We start from the raw sequence: 20373 nt of genomic DNA, 5'->3' as shown, positions 1-20373 counted from the left end.
TCTAATCTCATTTGACAAATTTGTGCCGTCTGAGGAGGAAACACTGTAGGGCATTTAAAGGGAATAATTCAGAACCAACCATTCGTGGTCACGTACATAATTGGTTTATGTCTGCTGAAAGAGACAGAATAAACTATTACAAAACCAGACATTTAGTGGCAGGCCATGGCTGATGGGGTAGCATTGGCAACACTTCCGGTTTGGGCTTATCAGATATCTCAGCAGACCCACTTCAATCAGAGGGACGTGTGCTGTCACTGCTAGAAGAGCACTGTGCTATAGGGGCCCGTAGCATGTTTACACCTTCAGAATTCCCACGGGGCTAGTTACTCAGATTTAGAGCAGCGCGTTTGTGTGGTAAACTTTCCATGCATTTACTTACCATTATAAAAGCCCGTGAGCGCGGAGGAACATTCAGGGTCAAGTTCGCTCAATATAAAACTCGGAAAAGAAAAAGGTTGCCTTAGAATTCGCTGTTTACTTCATAATTTCGTTCAAGTACCTCGCTGTTTCAGTGCGTTCTTTTTATGCTCATGCATCAGTGATTGCATTGATGATTTACTATTTACGTTGTCATTTGTGGACAACTGAGGCCCAGCCTGAAATGTGTTTGCTTTCCTCACCGGGCTCGATGGGGCAGCAGACCCAGTCACACGATGAGGCCCTCTGCACCCGTCTCGCCATGGATGCCTTGAGCCTGAGGAGACCAGAGGCAAGACTGGGTGACTCTGTGGTTTCGGTTGGCGCTCCTCACTTCCAGGACGTGGCAGTTGGTGCCCAGTGCAGGACATGCACAACTGTGCTAAAGACTAGAGGGCGGGTCTCTAGGTTCGAGGTGCTGCTACTGTCCGGGGAAAAGCGTATGCTGCGCGCGCAGTGCCTGGGAAGGCAGGCCCTGTCCCTGGTTTACCTCCTCCCCCTGCCGCCACGTGCGTAGGGGCGGCTGTTGCGCGGCGTCTGAGGAAGGCTCCTGCGGTACCAATGCGGGCAGGAAATGCGCGCGAGGATGGACAGTTAGATGCGCTAGGCACACGCAGCGCGCCCGGACTGAGCGACCATCGGTTGGTCCTGTGCTCGGTGGCCTTGGCATTGCACCACGCACTATGCCAGGTATATAGAGAGGCCCTGTGTTCCCCTGCTCTGGGGACGCGGGTTAGGACTGCAGAAGAGCAATTGCCGACTCCCGGGACAGCCACTCCACAGTAAACAACCAACAGCGCTGTCTTGCTCCGCGGCCTTCCTCTAGGGGTGGCCCATTAAATATAAGGGGACTCTTGAGTTTTATTACTGTCTAGGCTGCGAACAGTGAGTGTTTGCGAGCACGTCCACCGCGTTGACTAGTCGTGGAGGGGGGAGGAGGGAAAGCGAAAGTAACACTGCATGATCTCCTTCACAGTGGATGCTAGCGTGTCTCGTTCACAGTGGATGCTAGCGCGTGTTCACGCTCGCGACCCGATCCCAGCATGCTGCCTGCACGTGCCCATCTCCTGTCTCCCTTTTAGGGCCCTTGAAGTAAACTCGACAACTATAGGTCTCGCAGGCGACCGCGCTTTCGCGCTGTGTCGCCAGGTGCGAGAACTAAAAATGGCTGTGTGCGTCTTGAAATGGTTATTTCTCTGCCTCCCCTCCAAAGTTGAAATCCCCTGTAAACTAATTCTCTCCTGTTAAGGAATTGTTATTGGTCAATCCTGAACTAGACCCACACATCTTCATGAGCAATTCCAGCACACTCTTCTGGATGCTCGTGTGAGTTTTTTTCTTTTATTCCCATCTCCATCTTGTTGTACTCAGTCATCCCATTTCAAATGAATAAGAACATGATGTGGGCAGTAGGTAATTCAAGGAGCACTTTGATATCTGACCTCAGCTTTCATAAGTGCTGAAATAATGGTATGCCTTGTAAAACGTATCCACCATGATGTCATTATGTCAAGGTGTGAAAGTGTTAATGGTTAATTAGGCAAAAAGTAGATAGGTTCACCAGTTATAATTTGTAAATGGGTGGCACTGAACAACAAGAATTCCCTAACTTGTAACTCGTTAACAGTGATTAAATAGCAAATAAAAAATATAATGGCTAGGCCATTGGTAAGGATGGTGTTAAATATCTTTAGAATGTCTTGCTTATCAAGCTTTTCTATATCCATAAAAGAATGTCTGGTTATTAAGCTCATGCTGAGAAACGAAGTATGAAGATCACAATTCAGCATCATAAAAATAAATACTTAAATCCACAACTACAAATGCCAAAGAGCTGTTGCTTAGCAGCTGCCATTTTTTTTTATAAATGTGCTGTGTAATTATTCTTCCTGTGCATGCTGAAGGTGTTACTGTAAGCCACACAATTTTAGGGTCAATGCCAGTGGGGAAAATGTGAGATTTTCCTCATAGGTTGGGGCAGAGGACGTCACCTGTGTTTGCTATGACATCTGTAAATAAAGTCAGACCTGACATTTCCTCTTAATTTGTTTTTAGCTAAAAATGAAGCAGACCGCCAGGCTGAGAAGCGCGAGATTAAAAGGCGGTTGACAAGGAAGGTAAGAGGCGTTTTGGAGCCTGTGGAGCCCTGCTGCCCGTCAATATATTGTAGAGGAGGGCAGGTATTGAGTGAAGTGCATCTTGAGTTAAGGGAGTATGAAGTTGGAGAGCTCGTGATTCAACTGTCGCAGTTTTAGGACAGTTGTGGTGAAAATACTGTATTATTCACTTGTGACTAATTGGCTAGCTTCTTGTAGCCGGAATGCATTTTTTATGACCTTAAACACACATCTTTTTTTTATTTTTTACCCGAGCCCAGTCTGTGTTGGAGCAGTGCTGTGAGGCATAGTCTTGGATCTGAATAGTATGCCCCTTTTATGATTTATAGCCATCCATCATGTTCAGAGCTTCAAGCTCCTTGGTTCGCTCAATATGCTCCAAAACACCCACATGCAAATGTAAGCCTGCCTGGCAACTGGAGCTACTTTGCAGTACAGTGTAGCAGTCCAGAAATAGGACAGTCTCTCTCCCGCAGGTGTCTTAGTTCTTACATTTTCTTTATATTCAGCTGAGTCAAAGACCGACCGTGGCAGAACTGCAGGCAAGAAAAATCCTGAGGTTTCACGAATATGTGGAGGTGACGGATGCACAGGATTACGATCGCAGAGCTGACAAACCGTGGACTAAGTTAACACCAGGTGATAAGGTAGGAGAGAAGCCCTTGTCTTATATCCAATGTCTGCTTCACAGAGTATTTTATTGCTTTGAACTTGTGGAACAAACACAGCAATCTTTTCTTCATGCTGGCCCTTCCTAGTTTTTCTACCCAAATACATCCTTGCACTTCTTCCAGAAATGTTGTTGCTGTTAACTGCTGCTTGTCTTAGTAGACTGTGACCTGGCCAGCTCAGTCACCGGTGTTCCATCTTTCCATGGCCAGAACCCCAATACAGTAAGTGTATGTTGGATGGCCATCTCTTTTATTTTTCCAGTCAATCCCAATGCGTCTTTGCAGAGCTGCTTCTATTTCAGAACCATCTGGTTTTCCATTTGCCACCCTTTTTTACTTTTCAAATCCTAAGGCACCCCCATGATGGTTCCACAGTCTTCCTGTTGATCCTCTTTTCTCCATACATATGTTTCGCCTCTTTCCTAGAACTCTTTGCCTCCCTTCAGTCATCTGTCCTAATTCTCTCTGACACCTTACAACCAAAGGACCTCTGATTTACTCCAGTATTGAACCTTTTATAGATTCACCTGTTTAAATCATTCCCAGTTGTCGAGATGGGAGTCCCAGGTACAATATAATAGTAATAACATGTTAAAGATGGAGCAGGTAGGCCCTAGGCCCTTCAATTTGGTAACCTTTGATAGTCTATTTAAAAAAGAGACCAAACTTATACTTCAGGCAATCAGGCTTTACCCTCTAGAACACTCCTGAGAGAAGCTTCAGTCCCTCTGATTTTCTACTGCATGTCTTACTAGGGAGCCTCCACTGAGCACTGCTCAGTAGTTTTTTGCTACTTGGATACTTTCAATAGAATATTCCCAATACTCTGGTGCTGTGGAAATATTTACCTTTTATCCAGTGTTTTCCTCCATAGGAATCTGATTTCATTTAACCAACATATCAGACAAGGAGAAGAAAAGTCTCTTCAGAGTCTGCAATACCTTCGGTAAAAAGAGACTACACTCTGAAGACTCGCACCAATACTGCATTTATTGCCTCTACCCGGAACATTCTGCCAAGCTCTGTAAGGTATGTCATACCTTTTCAACCAAAGCTTTGAAGAATAGAGAAGGAAGGCTGCTTACTGGTTTCAAAAGCAGAAAAGAGCCAGTTTCGGACTCTGAAAATGAGGACTCTCCTTCGTGATCTAGAAGATCCCAAAAGAGCCAGAGATCAACTCATTCCAGATCCTCCTCTGAGCAGTATAGAAAAGCCTAAAAAAAGGCCACTCATGGGTCTTCCAAAGGCCTCAGTCCTTAAAACTCTCCTCACAAATCTAAGTCTGCTTCTTCAAAGACTGACTGAAAACAGCCTGCTGCCTCCTTCAAAAAAGGCTAATAAGTCATCCTCTGAGCCGCCTACTCCACCTCCTAAGGCCAGTCACTCATTCAACAAGCCTTCCTTGACTCTGCCTGCAGATCGTTGATGAGAAAATAGTCAGTGCAGTCGACACCAAAGACATGTACAACCACATCATTGACAATGATGACAGTTACAATCCCTGCTATGTCCACCACCACCACCTCCTTCTCGACTACGACATTGTCATCTATGACTAGTCAGCAACGCTGAAGATTTTCCTGTTCCCATCATCGACAACACCATCAACAGCTCCTCCATCAATGCCGATAACCCTGCCGACGACAGTGATACTGCCAACGACGACACAGCTAACAGCAGATAACATGTTAGCGACACTGTCGACAGAAAAAATGCAAAAACCTTGTTTAAAAAACACATTTGTAACCTCTGAACACACCTCTCCAAGCAAAGTAACATCCCTTATTCCAGCTCATCTCTTAGGAGAAGAAGACTACGATGATGATGGGCCCTTTGGGGTCGCCCGCAGGCCCTCAAAGTTGCATGTTAAATGTCAAGAAGAGGAGGCCTATGATGAGGAATATGAACAGCATTATATTCTTCCCATGACCAGTATCAGCAGCCATTCCAGGAGGAGATGGTTTGTCTACCAGGCTATTTGGTTTCTGACTTGCAAGTTATGCTTTCAGATTATAGAAAGCGATTTCCATCTACTACACCTACTGCGCCACAGACATCCACATCTACCAGATCACCCACTTCTCAACCATCCACTCCAGCACAAAAACCTACGGCATTGCTTATATCAATAAGGCATACAACACAGACCGCTCTGCTCCAGGACCCAGATACCCTCTAATGATGAGAGAGAGTAAGGGGAGCTCTGTGAAACCCACACAGAATGGGATAAATACCTCATCCCGATGCCTTCATCTCTATCACCCATCCCAGTGACTCACCACTGGAAGATATTGGGGGTTTTCATAATGTGATAGACAGTGCAGCTAAAAGATTCACTCTTCATGACCACCAAACAGATGGACTGTTTTTTATATGATTTTAGGGAGCCTTTCCAGAAAAGCATAAGACCGATGCCCATTGTCCACTAGATTTTGGAAGAGTCATTAACTATAATGGGGTTGCCCTGCGTCCCTCAGAACCTGGGTATACTGTTACCTATAAACTACATCTAGTTCTGTCTGGTACCACAATTCTATCCAAAGAATTGTGAATGACGTTGAACTTACAACATCAATGTGAAAGGGTCAAGAAATGATCCCTTTGTGAAACGAGAGGAGATGAGGGGGAGTGGGGTTTCTATTTGCAGCAAAACTTTACATTTTTATCCTCTTATTCTTAAATAAAAAAACAAATGTCACCAATTCTAAAGAACATGCATAAACCACTGAAAACAAAACAATCAAGACACGCAACGTTTTTCCGATTTGGTTTATTAATTTGTCATTATCCAAACATTGCACCAGCACAACAATTCTGTTAGCTTTCTGTTTTTAGGTCTCGCCTAAAGATGCAGCGCCATGCGCTGATCGCGTAAGCGAGATCTATTGTCGCCGACTTACTTAGCATGGGGGAGAGGATAGGTGCACACGGGTGAAAGACATTCGCTGTGCACGTGTACGGCTCAGCTCGCGGCGTTATCACGACGACTGCTCATCTGACGGCGCCTGGACATGCCATGTGCACGCTCACGGTGTCTTTCAGACAGCCTATGTGCACGCTCATGGGGTGGGCCCGCTAACAGAATGTGTGCCGGCAATGCATCCAGTTACGCGGCCTCGCTCCTGGCCCCTAACGTGGCATTTCATTCAGTTAGCCCCACACGTGTTGAAGGGCGCTCTGTCGCAAAATTCATTTACTGAGCCCAAGGCTAGGCGTGAAGGGAAGGCGGCTGCTCCAACCTTCAATGGTAATTTGGCCGGCTGGAGAGAGTGGCATCTGGAATGCAGGGCACACACTGCTGTTGCGACTATGTCGGGCCTGACTCCTGGCCCCCAACGCGGGAATTCATTCAGTAAGCCCCACACACGTCAAAGCGCTGTAGGTACAAGGCGCGCATGAAGCGCTTCATCTCAGAACGCATTCAGTGAGCCAAGTGCGCTCATGAAGTGCTGGGAGCCCAAGGAGAAGCGCATAAAGCACTCTGTCGCAAAATTAATTTACTGAGCCCAAGGCGTGCTTAAAGCGCTCCTCCACAGAATACATTCACTGAGTCCAACATGCACAGGTAGATGACCTTTGCAGAATTCTTTTAGTTAGCCCAAGGCGCACCGAAGCGCTCTGTGGTAGAATTTGTTTTGCAAGCCCAAAGCGAGCACGAAGCGCTACATCTCAGAATTAATTCAGTGAGCATGACCGTGCCATCTCTCAGAATTAATTCAGCGAGCCCACAGCGCGTATGAAGCCGTCGATCGCAGAATGAATTCAGTGCTTCCAGTACACTCATAAAGCGCTTCATCTAATAATTCATTCAGTAAACCCTATGCCTGCGTAAAGAGTTTAATCTCCTATTGTATTCAGTGAACCCAATACTTCCTTGAAGCACTCCCTTCCAGAATTTATTCAGTGAGCCCAAGGTGCTCATGAAGCGCTCTGTCGTAGAATTCAGAAAGTGAACACAACACACGCATGAAGCGCACTGTCACAGAATTCATTCAGCGATGCCAAGGCTTGCAAGAAGTGCTGTGAGGCCAAAGCCGCAAGAAAGCGCTCCATCGCAGAATTCTTCCAAACGAGCCCAATGGGTGATGAAGAGCTCAGTTGCAGTGGTCCATCGCAGAAGTAATTGCAGGATCCCAATGTGCGCTTCAGGCGTGCCATTGCAGATTTCATTCAGCAAGCCCCACGCGCACCTGACACTCCATCGCAAAATGTATTCAATGAACCCGAAGCGCGCATGTAGCGCTGAATTGCAGAATTTATTCAGAGAGACCAAGGCACGCATACAGCGCTACATCGCAGAATCCATTCACTGGGCCAAAGACACGTATAAAGTGCTGCATGCAGAATTAATTCAGTGTGCCAGATACAGAGAGCACCCGATCATCACAGAATTCATTGAGTGACCCAAAGCGAGGATGTAGCGCCCTGTAGCGGAATTCACTCACTAAGTACAAGGCATGCATGAACCGCTCTATCACTGAGACACAGGAGCAGTTCCTCTGAATGCCTTACCCTTCTGCCCTTTCACACTCATTACTTCAAAGGGATGCACGTTCCCTTTACTAATCTGTTACCTTTGTGACATTGGCAGTTTTTAAATGTGTCGCCTTTAAATAATGTACTATCCGATTACACGATTAACATTCTATTGTTTAGGGGGGTAACCGTTGCCTACAAGTCGCCTCAAGCTAAGCTTGTTTTTTTTAAAGTAGTTCAAGCAGCCTAGGACATGAGGCCGAGTTATAAAGCCCCCCAACCCCGCGCTCAATATCATAGCAACCCTTCCATAAATAAGCACTGGCCAAAACAACTGCACCTGTAGCCCACCCGTGTCCTCGCTCTTGAGACAGCCTTATTTGCATTTTCTCCAAAGCGACTTTAATGACCTCACAGCCTAACGTCTATTTTGCGTCCCCGGGCTCCCTTCTCTGTTGCTCTGAACTCCATGCACCAACTTCCTCGCTCTGTAGTCAACGAGAGACGGATGGAGGGACACAGCTGCTGCACGCAATGGCTTAAAAGCCCCTCATGAGTGAAGTTCACACGGCTGTGGGGCACATGTACGTCTAACAGCTTAGCTGTGCACACGCAGGACAAAACATATGCATGCTCTCTGCTTTCAGTTTTAAGGACAAAACATATGCACGCGCTCTGCTTCGCGCTCTGCTTTCAGTTTTAACGACAAACCATATGCACACGCTTTGCGTTTCTTGCGGCATGGCATTTACTTTTGCTTTCTTTGTTCTGTTTTCTACGTGAAGCGCTCCTCAGACTTCCAGTGTTACAGGTGCACTATATAAACACTCCTAATTAAATCAAATAAAGAAAATATGTGAACGAGTAAGTCACTCACTAAAGTAAGTCCTGCTGTACGAAGAGCAAATCTTATTTAGAGTGTGTACAAATTTGTAGAATACACGAAAATCCTTCCTGGGAACATTCCGTTTCCTATCAGAGTTGATGTGCTGTTCTGCGTGGTTCGTTCGACATATTTGTCTTGTGGAGCCATTTACATGACAAATGTTTTTTATTTACAAAAAACGTGGTTTCCACAGAAAACCAAAGAGGCTCCCACAGGAACTCACTGCACCCTTTTATCCAAATTGCGTGTTGGTAATAGGCAGAAGCTTTTGTTTGACAACTGCAATACAGCGTCTTGCATTTTTTGCTTCTACAGATATAATGGATTGTTGCAGTTAAACCCGCCTACAAGCAGTGTTGCCAAAAATAATACATTAAACTTAGACTAGTATTTGTTTGGGAACACTTGCATACTTCCTGTGACGTCTCTCCCACACCAGTGTAATGTTACATTTTTGTATTCCCTTCCACGTGATTTCTCTGAGCTGTGAGCTAACAGGCAAGGCAGAATGACTGATGCTACAAATGCAGATGTGACGAGGTTTGTCACAGCAGAGGACGCCAGCCCCCAAACAAAGCTCTGCAGACCTAAAAATAAGCATCTCAGTTATTCTCTCTTTGACGCGGCGCCCACTAATGCTGCTGGGTCACCAGCACATTTAATTAAGCTGTCTATCTGTCAGCATCCCTTCTATAAGCGGTCGGTTGGGAATGAGGCGACCGCCATCGCAGAGAACAATGATTCATTGTACTGTAGTACAACATTCATTATTCCGAAAGCCTGAATTTACATGGACACAGCTTTCACCTGGAGAAGCAGCCAGATCATGCGCTACACGAACGGAAAAGAGTTGCAGCCTCGGGCTATTTTTTTCAATTGGTGTTTGCAAAGCAAGCATCTCTACCAGGTGCAACTGTGGGTATTTGTGGGCAAGTGGGTGGATTTATTTTAGTGTTTACAATAACAATTCCTTTTGTGCTACTAACTTTGTGTTTCACAATACCCTGAGTCCAACTTTAAAGGCAAAGAAGAAAATAGAACATTTTCTGCGTAAACATAGTCCAAAGAGCTCATATGCATGGCAAATGCCTGCACGTTTGGATTAAATTATATAATGTGGCCAAATATACATCTGTCTGTAAATCTAATGCATTATGCACTGTGTTACTTAGATAGTCTGTTATTATTATTACAATGCATTATACCTACTCCAAGCAAATATATATCTAGGGGCTTGTGGTACTTACAGACTATGGGTCTTAAAAATATGTTCTGTATAAAAGTGTAGCCTTCTCCAGCTATTGTTTAATTAGACAGCATTTGTTTTGTTGTATTTTAAGCATGTGACAATGCCTTTTATTTGTTTTAAAAACTAAAACATATAAAACAAATTGTTGTTGATCAGTTGGTAGGACACAATAGTGACTTGTGGCGGTTTGGTTGCCCTTTTAAAATTAATCTCTTGAAAGTGAGTGTCTACGATGAGTCCCCCTTCTGTTTAATTTTTAAACCCCTGCGTTCAACCCACACAACACTATTGTAAGGTATAATTTCCTTATATGCTGTCCCCTAGGTTTTTAGGTCTCTGCTGGCGTGGCTGCGCACCTGCGCAGCTCGCTCGGCAAGATTTTGTTTTTGAGGAGCTTTCAGTAACGGGCTTTAATCCCCGCACCTCTTTTCCAGTGGCCAGCATCACAGTCTATGCTAAATGTTGGCCAGCCATTGGAAAAGAGGTTTGTATGACGTATACTTTTCTCTTTTTCGGCCGTCTCACTTGGACGGCCTCGCCTGCCTTCCTCCCGTCGCAAAAGCGTTCTTCTCTTTATGGGGCCATGTGTTTCAAACACATGGCCCCATAAAGACAAGAAATCGTCTGCAGCGCGGAGATCAGCTGCAGCGCGGTTATATTGTTGTATGTTAAATGAATTGAAGGCCGGTGTTTCGCAACGCAGTTATTTTAGTAGCCCACTTCATGGTTATTTAAGTCTTGTTTGAACTTTGTTGTGACTTCACTGTGGTCGCACCCCTGCGCCACAGTGGAATGTCCCGGTTCGAACGTTCTAAGGTGAGCGCCGCCGGTTCTCTGTCAGTGAGGCTTCGCTGGCGGAAGCGAACGGGCGCTGGTGTTGTGCTTGGTTAATAAAGCTCATCTTAACTTCATGATGCCTCCTGCGAATGTCTCCTTATTTACAACATAAATTGGCGACGAGGGCGGTCTTCTGTCAGCGGAGAGCACAGCACACAGCGAGGGGATCGATGAAAGGAGAGGCAAAATAAATGGAAGTTTGCGCACGCAGAGGAAGCGCCGTCGTAAAATCTCCAACACATTATGGTGATAACAAGTAAGAAAGCGTGACTCTGCTTGTCGATGTGTGGGGAGGAAGCGCGCATTCCATTTAAGAGAGAAAGTGAGCGGCGCACAGGAGAGATGCTGAATGACAGCTGGCAAAGGAAAATAAAAGATGATGAGCATCGAGTGAACGAACAAATGCTTTCGGAGTGCTTCTGAAGTTAAGGAAAGGCTCTGAAGAGAATAGCTGTGTGACAGCTGATGGGAGGAATGCCAGCTGACTAGAGGTTAATCACGGAGTCATTTAGACGCTCGAGCAGTGCTGAGGGAAATGCCGGATGACAGCTGTGGAGGAGAATGCCAGCTGGAGGTCAGAAAGAGGCTCGACGTGAATGTATGGAATACAAGCGGCACGGAGCAACGTGTGAATCCTCTTTAAGGAAAGTGTATATTCCCTGCGACAACCCTGTCAGCCAAGGGGCATTCCTGTGAGAAATTTTGAAAGGAAAAGTGGGTTACGAGGCGAACGTGAGGAGCCATTAATGCCTCTGTGAGAAACACGCTGCAAAACAAAGTTGACTGCGAAGAGCATTCCCCTGCATGGAACTCAAAATGTCATACTATCAATGCTGAAGAAGGAACTAGTCACTTTCAGTTCATAATTGTTTCACAAGAAACTAAGCATGAACTTGAGTTTTTAAGGGAAGTGCAGGGGTTCTTAATGTTACACTGCCACCTAAGGGCATAAAGTGGTATTTACGTGCATCTGAATGTATTGAAAAGACACATATGGCACGATTAAATCTGTTATTTTAGGAGCAGAGTCAATGCATTAACCCTAGCTGAAATTTGCGAAGAAACTAATTGTTGCAGTCAGCTCTGATACAGAAAAGTTGCTCTCATTCATGAAGTGATGTTGTCATCCTATGGGGCACAATAGTGCATTCTGGTCTTTGAAAGTACTATAGGAGCACATGCACAAAGTAGGACAGCATTCATTATTGTGACAAAGCTATGTTCTAGTAAAATACTGTGTTTTGGTTTCACAATACATAGTGGTGGATGTGAGAGTAGCGCAATTAGACACTTTAGTTTGACAATTTGGGTGTACATCACAGTGAAATATGGATGTTAATGCACTAGATCTCTCTGCTGTTTCCACACCACCTCACTTCCTAAACCAGCCAGGGAATCCTAGTATAGAATGGGATGAGTGGGTTGAAATGTTTGACAATTACTTAGAAGCCTTAGATGCCCAAGATTACGCTAGTAGCAGAAAGAAAGCAATTTTACTTACTAATCTTGGGAAGGAAGGCCAACACATCTTTAAGTACTTGCCCATAGCTAATGATGAGAGAGGTCAACCCATTGCAGATGTTTATGAGGAGGCGCGTAAAAGATTAGAACTGAGATTTGCTAAAGAAATAAATATAGCGCTGAGGAGATATAAGTTTTATACCCAGCCACAGAGAGTGGGCGAGTCCATTGATGAGTTTGTCACTAGACTTAGGGAACTTTCATTAAAATGCAGGTTTGGACCAATGACTGAAGAAATGATTAGAGACCAACTCATTGTTCAGTGTCGGAGCAGAAAGACACAAGAACGGTTATGGGCTGCCAAGGACCCATCTCTCAAGGATGCAATCGATATTGCTAAAATAATTGAGGAGTCTGATTTGTGCATGAAAGAAATGGATCGTAGAGATGTTAAGGTCAATACGTCAAGTGAAAGTGAAACTTCTGTTATACATGGTTGTGAAGGGGAAGTTGCTGCTTCAACAAGGTTTAGAGGCATGAGAAACACCCCCGGGGAAAGGAAATTCCCAAATAGAGCGAGTAACAAAATGTGTGGGAAGTGTGGGAGCGCTTACCATGCGTCCGACTCAAGACAATGTTGGGCTATTGGCAAAGAGTGCTTAAAATGTGGACGAAAAGGTCATTTTGCTAGAATGTGCAGAGATACTAACAAAAGCAAAGTAGCAATGTTATCCGAGGAACCGGTCATCCCTTACAGACCAGACAGGATCTTGTGTGTGGAACCATCATCTTATGATGGAAGTGAGAGTGATCAGGTTCTTTTCACTAAGTCTCACGACTCAGACACAAGGAGGAAACACAGGCCCAAGGCAGGATTTATCATTGATGGAAAGAGTGTTGAGCTCATGGTTGATTCAGGGTCACTGTACACCATTATTCCCAAAAGAATTTTCAAGCAGGGGTGGCCCAACACGAAGCTGATGCCAAAAGACATAAATCCCGGTGGGTATCAGGGCGAACAAATAGACATTTTAGGGTACATGGCAACTAGCATTTTGTTTAAAGGGAGATCTGTGAGGGGTAAGGTGTATGTGGCAGAGTCTGGACCCCCCATATTAGGATGGTATCATCAATTTGATCTCCACATCAAAATTGACCCACGTGCAATTGAGCAGGTTATGGTTGTGGATGACCTCTCAATAGGAGACATCTTGGAAGGAGGCAAAGGTGTATTCAGAGAAGAACTAGGCAACCTTGAAGGTTATGTACACAAAATTGAACTTAAACCCAATGCTGTCCCTGTACAACATAAACTGAGGAAGGTCCCCATTGCAGTGAGGGGGGAGGTGAAGGTGATGTTGGATGAGATGCTGTCCAGTGGAGTCATAGAGCCTATTGAATGTTCTTCATGGATTTCTCCGGTTGTCATTTCACAAAGAAACGATGGTAGTCTGCGCTTCTGTGTGGACCTCAGGAGCTTGAACCAGAATGTGATTCCTGACACGTTTCCCCTGCCAAATATAAACGAAATGATGGTTTTACTTAAAGGGGCGAAGTATTTTTCTAAGCTTGATCTTCGTCACGCCTACCACCAAATACGTTTACATGAATCTTCCAAACACTTGACAGCTTTCATCACCCACGAAGGCATATTTCAATTCACGAGGATGCCCTTCGGGTTATGTTCAGCTGCAAGTGTATTTCAACGTATGGTCACAGAGGTTTTCAAAGGCGTAAGGAATGTTATCTATTTTCAGGATGACATCTTAGTGTTTGGTGAGAGTGTGAGTGACCACAATGCTGCCTTAAAGAATGCTCTTGCGAGAATTCTAGAATCTGGTTTGACATTACGCAGGGAGAAATGCTCATTTTTAGCAACAGAGGTGGAGTACCTAGGACATTCCATCTCGTCAGAGGGTGTCAAACCAAAGAGAGCTCTTTTGGCTTCCATAAAGTTGGCTCCTGTTCCCATAAATAAGGACCAGGTACGCTCATTTATTGGGCTTATTGAGTACTACTCGAAGTTCGTGAGGAACTTTGCAAGCAAAACAGAACCACTCAAAGTGCTCTTGAGGAAAGGTGCAAAATTCAGTTGGGGGGATGAACAAGAGAAATGCTTTAATGAAATCAAACATGAGATATGCAATGCTAACATCCTAGTTCCGTTTGCTGTAGGGGAGAAGACCATCATCACTGTTGATGCTAGTGACACCGGCTTAGGAGCTGTGTTGTCACAAAGTCACGGAAATAGCGAAAAAACAGTAGCATTTGCATCTCGCACCTTAACTACCACTGAACGATGCTATTCCGTAATCGAAAAAGAGACCCTGGCAGCCGCTTGGGGTGTAGAGTATTTCCGAATGTATGTGTGGGGGCAAAGGTTTACTCTTCGTACTGATCACAAGCCCTTGTTGAAGATACTCTCCCCGGATGGAACAGGAAAGGGGTCAGCCAGGCTAGCCAGGTTAGCCTCAAGATTACAAGAGTACAACTTTGACCTGGAGTTTATTTCGGGCTGGCGCAACGTTCAGGCTGATTGCATGTCACGTTTGTCCTTGAAATGGGAGGATGTAGACAAAACAGGAGTGGCTAAGCAGGAGTGCGAAGGAGCTATCTCGTGCGTGAATGAGGTAGTCCTGTGGAGTTGTGGCGCGGTCAGCAAGGAAGAGTGGGCAGAGGCCATGTCGCATGATGAGGTTTTGAAGAATGTCAAGAATCTGATTTCTAGAGGCAGGCGCAGGGAAAGTACCTTGCCCATCAGTGTCCGGTCCTATAACGCAGTCATTGATGAGCTATCTATTGTCAGTGATCAGATCATCATGCGTGAAGATAAGTTAATTCCTCCTGTTGAGGTGCGAAAAAAACTCTTTGATTTGGCTCATGAAGGGCATCTAGGCCAAACCATGACAAGGAAAAGGCTGAGAAACGAGTTCTGGTGGCCTGGAATGGATGGTGATGTGATTAGGTGGGTGGAAAGGTGCAGTGATTGTTGTGAATCAGAAAAACGACTTAGAGTGGGACCACAATCCACCCCATGTTCCATCCAGGACCCGGGTGTTGTGTGGCACAGTATATGCCTCGACTTTATTGGACCCATGCCCGGTGTCCACCCCAGCAAGAGATTTGGTCTGGTAGTTATGGATGTTCATACTCGGTGGCTCATTGTTTATCTTCTTCCCGAAATAACTACCCGCATTACTATCAAAGTTTTGCGCTCAATTTTTAAGGAGGAAGGCTATCCCGCGATCCTTATCACGGACAACGGGACCCAATTATCCTCAAATGAGATGAGGGGATTCCTGTGTGAGTGTGGAATAAAACATGTGTTCACCACCCTGTACAACCCACAATCCAACGGGATTGTAGAGAGAGCCAATCGAATGATCAAGGGCGTGATAAGTCTGGCACTTGCAAATAATCTTGACATTGAAAGAACTCTTAACGAGTTAGTGTGGGCTTATCGCACGACAGAAAATTCCACTACCGGCGTGGTTCCATTTGTAGCCATGCGGGGCCGAAAACCTACCTCCAAACTGGTGCCTGCGTGGATCCGAGAGATAGTGGAAGGAAAGAATGGCGGTGAGTGTGTTGAGAGATTTCCCGTGCATGGTTCCAGGAAGGTTCAAGGAATGGGAAGAAACTGTCCTAACATTCTGGTTGGTGATTGTGTCAAAGTCAGGTCGGGGCGTTGGGTCAGAGGCATGCGTAAGTTTCAAGGACCATTCAAGGTGAAAGAAGTGCATCCCTTCTATGTGGTATTGGAGAATGGAGACAAATGGAACTTGCGCAGGGTGGCAAAGTACAGCTCTGGAGACCACTCTCCTGAAACCTTTAACAGAAATGCAATCACCAAAGATACTTGCTCAGGGTACATGTTAGCTCAGGATCGCCAATTGCTTGACGGTGCCCGCGCAAGACCAGAGACATGGGCACCAGGCCCTGGAGGGGACAACTTGGGCATTGATCAAAGGGCAACCAACTCAAGTGATGTATTTCAGAACCTTCACGGGGCTCAAGCCCATCAGAGACCACTACGGACCAGGAGACTTCCTCTACATTTGAATGATTTTCTGGTTGGCTGAATTGATGTTTATCTCCCTGCTCCCCCTCCCTTTAATTCTGTACTTTCATTGTTTACCACTCAACTCCCTACCTGCGTGTAGAGGAAAGGGGGGTATGTTGTGACTTCACTGTGGTCGCACCCCTGCGCCACAGTGGAATGTCCCGGTTCGAACGTTCTAAGGTGAGCGCCGCCGGTTCTCTGTCAGTGAGGCTTCGCTGGCAGAAGCGAACGGGCGCTGGTGTTGTGCTTGGTTAATAAAGCTCATCTTAACTTCATGATGCCTCCTGCGAATGTCTCCTTATTTACAACAAACTTCTTTCGCCTCTCCCCAAAAGTGCTAAAGTCAGCCCAGGCTGCCTCCTCTGTGTGGCTCCGTGCGTGAAGGGCATGTGAGTCAGCCAATGTGCTTGCAGCAGTGGGGGCGCATGAGCCGAATGCGATCTGTTTGTGTGTGACTGCGTGTGTACCTGCGTAATGACAAGCGAGCCCCTCTCCTCTCTCTCTCTCTTCAATTCATTCAGCCCACCCCTGCCTCCAGGGGGCTTCCGCCTCGGCTCGTGCTTGTGACTGGGGGTGCGTGGCGCCCCAAAATAGAAGTTAGAAAACAATCGCAGCCCATGCAACCAAAAGTCATCGGCCGCGCCTCACGTGTCACTTCCTGATCTGGAATTTTCCAGTTTTTTACCCCTATGTTTTGCTTTCTTTTGAGTTATTATATCACTTTTTGCGAAGTGGCAACAAGAAAAAAGTGAAAACGTTCGCGGACTTAATCAAAGTGTGGGCGTACTTGCTTCTCTGAGTCTGTTTTTAAACTTTTTTTCTGCTTTGGGACCGGGAGGGTGAGAAAAATGTCCGATCCGGCCATCAACGCACACTTGGAGGGCATCATCTCCAACTTTGAAGGTTTGTGAACATTCCCTTTATCGATCTGCGATCTGCAGTTAGGGGAAGTGGGGGGGAAGTGGCGAGTGGGTGTGGGAGAGACTTTGGGGGGCGGCTCTCAGCGCTGCAGCCCTGTGGAGGAGAGTTCAACATCTGGCGCTGCCACGTGAAAGAGGGAACATGGGGACAGGAAACATGGTATGGGTCAGAGAGATGGGGGAGGGGGCAGTGCATTCGGGAGAGGACATTGGATAGAAAATGGCAGAGAACAAGGAATGTGATGAGGGAACGGTAAAGAGATGCCAGGGATAATGTGGGAGCTTTGCGTGGGGGAGAAGGAAAGGAAGGCATGGGGGAGAATACGAAACAAAGGATGGGTGATGCGTGAGACAGGGGAAGATGGGGTGTCGGGACGTTGTATCACCCGTGTAAGCGCTGGGTCGCCTCTCCTGTACCGCTGTTAGAGTGCCTTTTATTAAGTTAAAGCCATTTGTTTTGCTATACAATAGCATTAGCAAAGCAAATGCCTTTAACTTAATCAAAGGCGAGACCTGTTGCATTTTCAATGCTTTTTTAAAAACAGGTATACAGACAAAGTTCGGGTATATGTTGGCGTTGCCACACACACTGCTGCATCCAGTGCATGAATATATGATCACTTGGAAGTGTGATAAATATTTTATACAGTACACTCCAGTGCATTTTTACAATAGGTCCGAATGAAAAATCATGACGTATTCACCAGTGTGCATGAGAGAGATAGAGACTGTGCGAGTAAGCGTGTGAGAGAGGGGGGGGGGGGGGGGGGGTATTCAAGAAAGAAGCGGCAGAGCCGAGGAGAGAGAGAAGTGGGGGAGAAAGAGTTTGGTGTGATGTATGTGTATTTGTGTGAATGTGTATATGTGTGCGTGATGTGAACTTGGTTAAGGTACGCAGGCTTTTGTTTGTGAGCTACCTGCGTTTGCGTGATGTGTGTGTGTGTGTGTGTGTGTGTGTGTGTGTGTGGTCTGTGTGTGTGTGTGGTCTGTGTGTGGTCTGTGTGTGGTCTGTATAAACCCCTGCTGGGCTTGCGCGCGTTTGCCACATGCACCTTCCTCACAATATATTGTGTGGAGTTTTAACCTAGGGAAGCAATATATTTCCTATAAAAAGAAAAGGTGCAGTTCAGTTGTCCCCTCTAGACGATGCCTACTTTTTTTCTTAAATGGAAGGGCAGTCTGGGCTACACCAATGAAGTAAGGCTCCGCCACGTTCACTGGGTTTCTCCATCTAAGAAGTTTGTGCTTTACCATAAGGAAATACTGTGACACATAGTTTTGGATCGCACAAATTCAACAAAAGTTATGTTTCATGTAATAGTTGTAATGCATTGTCAAAATTTACTCTTTTACATGTGTAAGAGGTGGCAGAGGGGCTGTACACGTCGGAATTATGAAAATGCACCAAAAAATTGATTTTGCCCCTAGATTGACAGGCTGACTCTAATTCGTGCGTGAGGCCTCACTGCAAATTCCCTTGTAAAACCGTGGGTGTGGACAGGCCGGGGAGCTGGGGACTGGTGACTGAAGGCTGTAACGGGCCAGCATGTGTGGGAATTTAGGGGACAGGTTTGTAAAACAACCGGCGCCCAGACGGATTGTGAAATTTCATCAGATTATCCGACTAGTATAGAGCCAATAACGCACATTTAATAGTTTGCGTAATGTGAGTGGATGGACGTTTTTACAGGTAAGAACCTGAGAACGTAGAGTTGTTTATTATTATTACCTGGTAATAAGCCCGACTTACTCGTGTGAATTAAAAGGTGCGTTTTCCATTTCGTAAGAGTAAACCGCACATGTGCAGTACTTTTCTCTCCTTGGATTAAGTGAGACTGTACATTTATGTTCGAGGCATGTGGGCTGCTGAATTCATATCTGTGCATAGATCGCCGCCTAGTGTTGGGTCCGGATGATTGCACATTGTTGTCCTGGAAGAGTCTTCGAAGTATCACGAGATAGGTGGCTCCTCCCCTGGACTACAGTGCGCATGGGCATCGCCTCCATCCCCAGATTGTTTTTTTCCGCCATTGGGTTCGGATGTGTGTCGGTTCCCTCTGTCGGAACCGATAGTTGTTAACTCACTTAACTCGAGACCGAAAGGTCTTCAGGCTTGGCGCCGGTATCGTTTTCGTTCGAGTTTACTGTTTTCTCCAGCTCCGAACTCTCGCTGCCCTTCCGCGTGCTCTCGGCGCGGACGGGCCCACACGACGCTCCGGACATGGAACGGACTCCGTTTAAACGGTGCCCGGTCTGCAACGCGAAGTACTCGCACCTCGACGTGCACCCAGTGTGCAACACCTGTCTGTCGCCGGACCACAACGAGGCCAGGTGCATGGCCTGCTCGAAGTTCCGGTGCAAGAAGACCCTCAAGATTCGTCGGGCTGCGAGACTCCAGGCCAAACTGTCTGCGCCCCCGCCGGACAACATCTTCGAGGAAGACGTCGGAGGCGACGATGTCCAGCAGGTTTCGGACTCTAGCCCTGCGTCCGAGGGGGAGGCCTACGACGCAGGGGACGAGGAGTTTGACGAAGCAGACGACTAGGTAGGGGACGACGATACGGCCATTGCCACCGTGGGGGTTAGCTCTGAGGACGAGCACCCCCGGACTGACTCAGGGGTCGACCCCCTTCCTGCGGCCCAGGTCGAGGGATCGACTTCGGGCCTTACCCAAGACCCTGTTCTAAGTCCTGCAGCCCCGCCTACGAGCCCGGCCACGGACATTTTGGAAGTGCCACTCACTTTTTCAAAAACGAAAGTGAAGCCTTCGGGTTCAACAGCTCCGGCTTCGAAACCGAAAGTGAAAGCCGTACAGAAGGCTCTGGAGGCGTCCAAACCTAAAAAATCCAAAATGGCCGACATGGACAGTCCAGCCAAGATGGCCGACCCGAAGGCATCTGGGTCGGTGCCGAAAGCAAAGTCGTCCGACGCAGCTGCGTCGGCGCCGAAGATGGTCGCGGTCGACGACCCGAAGAAGGCTTCAAAGAAGCGTCAAGGCGATCCCAAAGCTCAGGCTTCCCCGGCCCCGGCCGCCGTAGCCAAGGAGGGTACCGCGTCGACTCCGAAGACACTGCCTCTCGCCGACACAACTCCCAAATCAAGGAAATCAAGCGATACGGTTGCTCCCTCTCCAGCCCTCTCGAAGAAGGTCCAGGAGTCCCTGCAACGGATTCGAAAGGCCGCGGAGCTTCCAGACCCAGAGGCTGGAGTGTCGAAGCCCGCGCAGAAGCCGTCCAAGGCGCACACGCCTATCCGTTTCACCCTACCGCCGAA

At 46.7% G+C, this 20373-nt stretch overlaps 1 protein-coding gene across 8 annotated transcripts in view; it reads left to right on the top strand.

Annotated features, from left to right (window-relative positions):
- PHACTR4 (phosphatase and actin regulator 4) overlaps nt 1-20373 on the top strand; it is a 633103-nt gene that overhangs the window by 502236 nt on the left and 110494 nt on the right. For all 8 annotated transcript variants that reach the window (XM_086957584.1, XM_086957577.1, XM_086957583.1 and 5 more), the window contains 2 exons: nt 2476-2537; nt 3047-3184. In XM_086957584.1, the coding sequence (XP_086813710.1) occupies nt 2476-2537; nt 3047-3184 (200 nt within the window). The remainder of the gene's footprint in view (nt 1-2475; nt 2538-3046; nt 3185-20373) is intronic.

Source organism: Lissotriton vulgaris, chromosome 2_1 (assembly GCF_964263255.1).
Source record: "Lissotriton vulgaris chromosome 2_1, aLisVul1.2, whole genome shotgun sequence".
Lineage (NCBI taxonomy): Eukaryota > Metazoa > Chordata > Amphibia > Caudata > Salamandridae > Lissotriton > Lissotriton vulgaris.
This window is presented reverse-complemented; position numbering and strand designations above follow the sequence as displayed.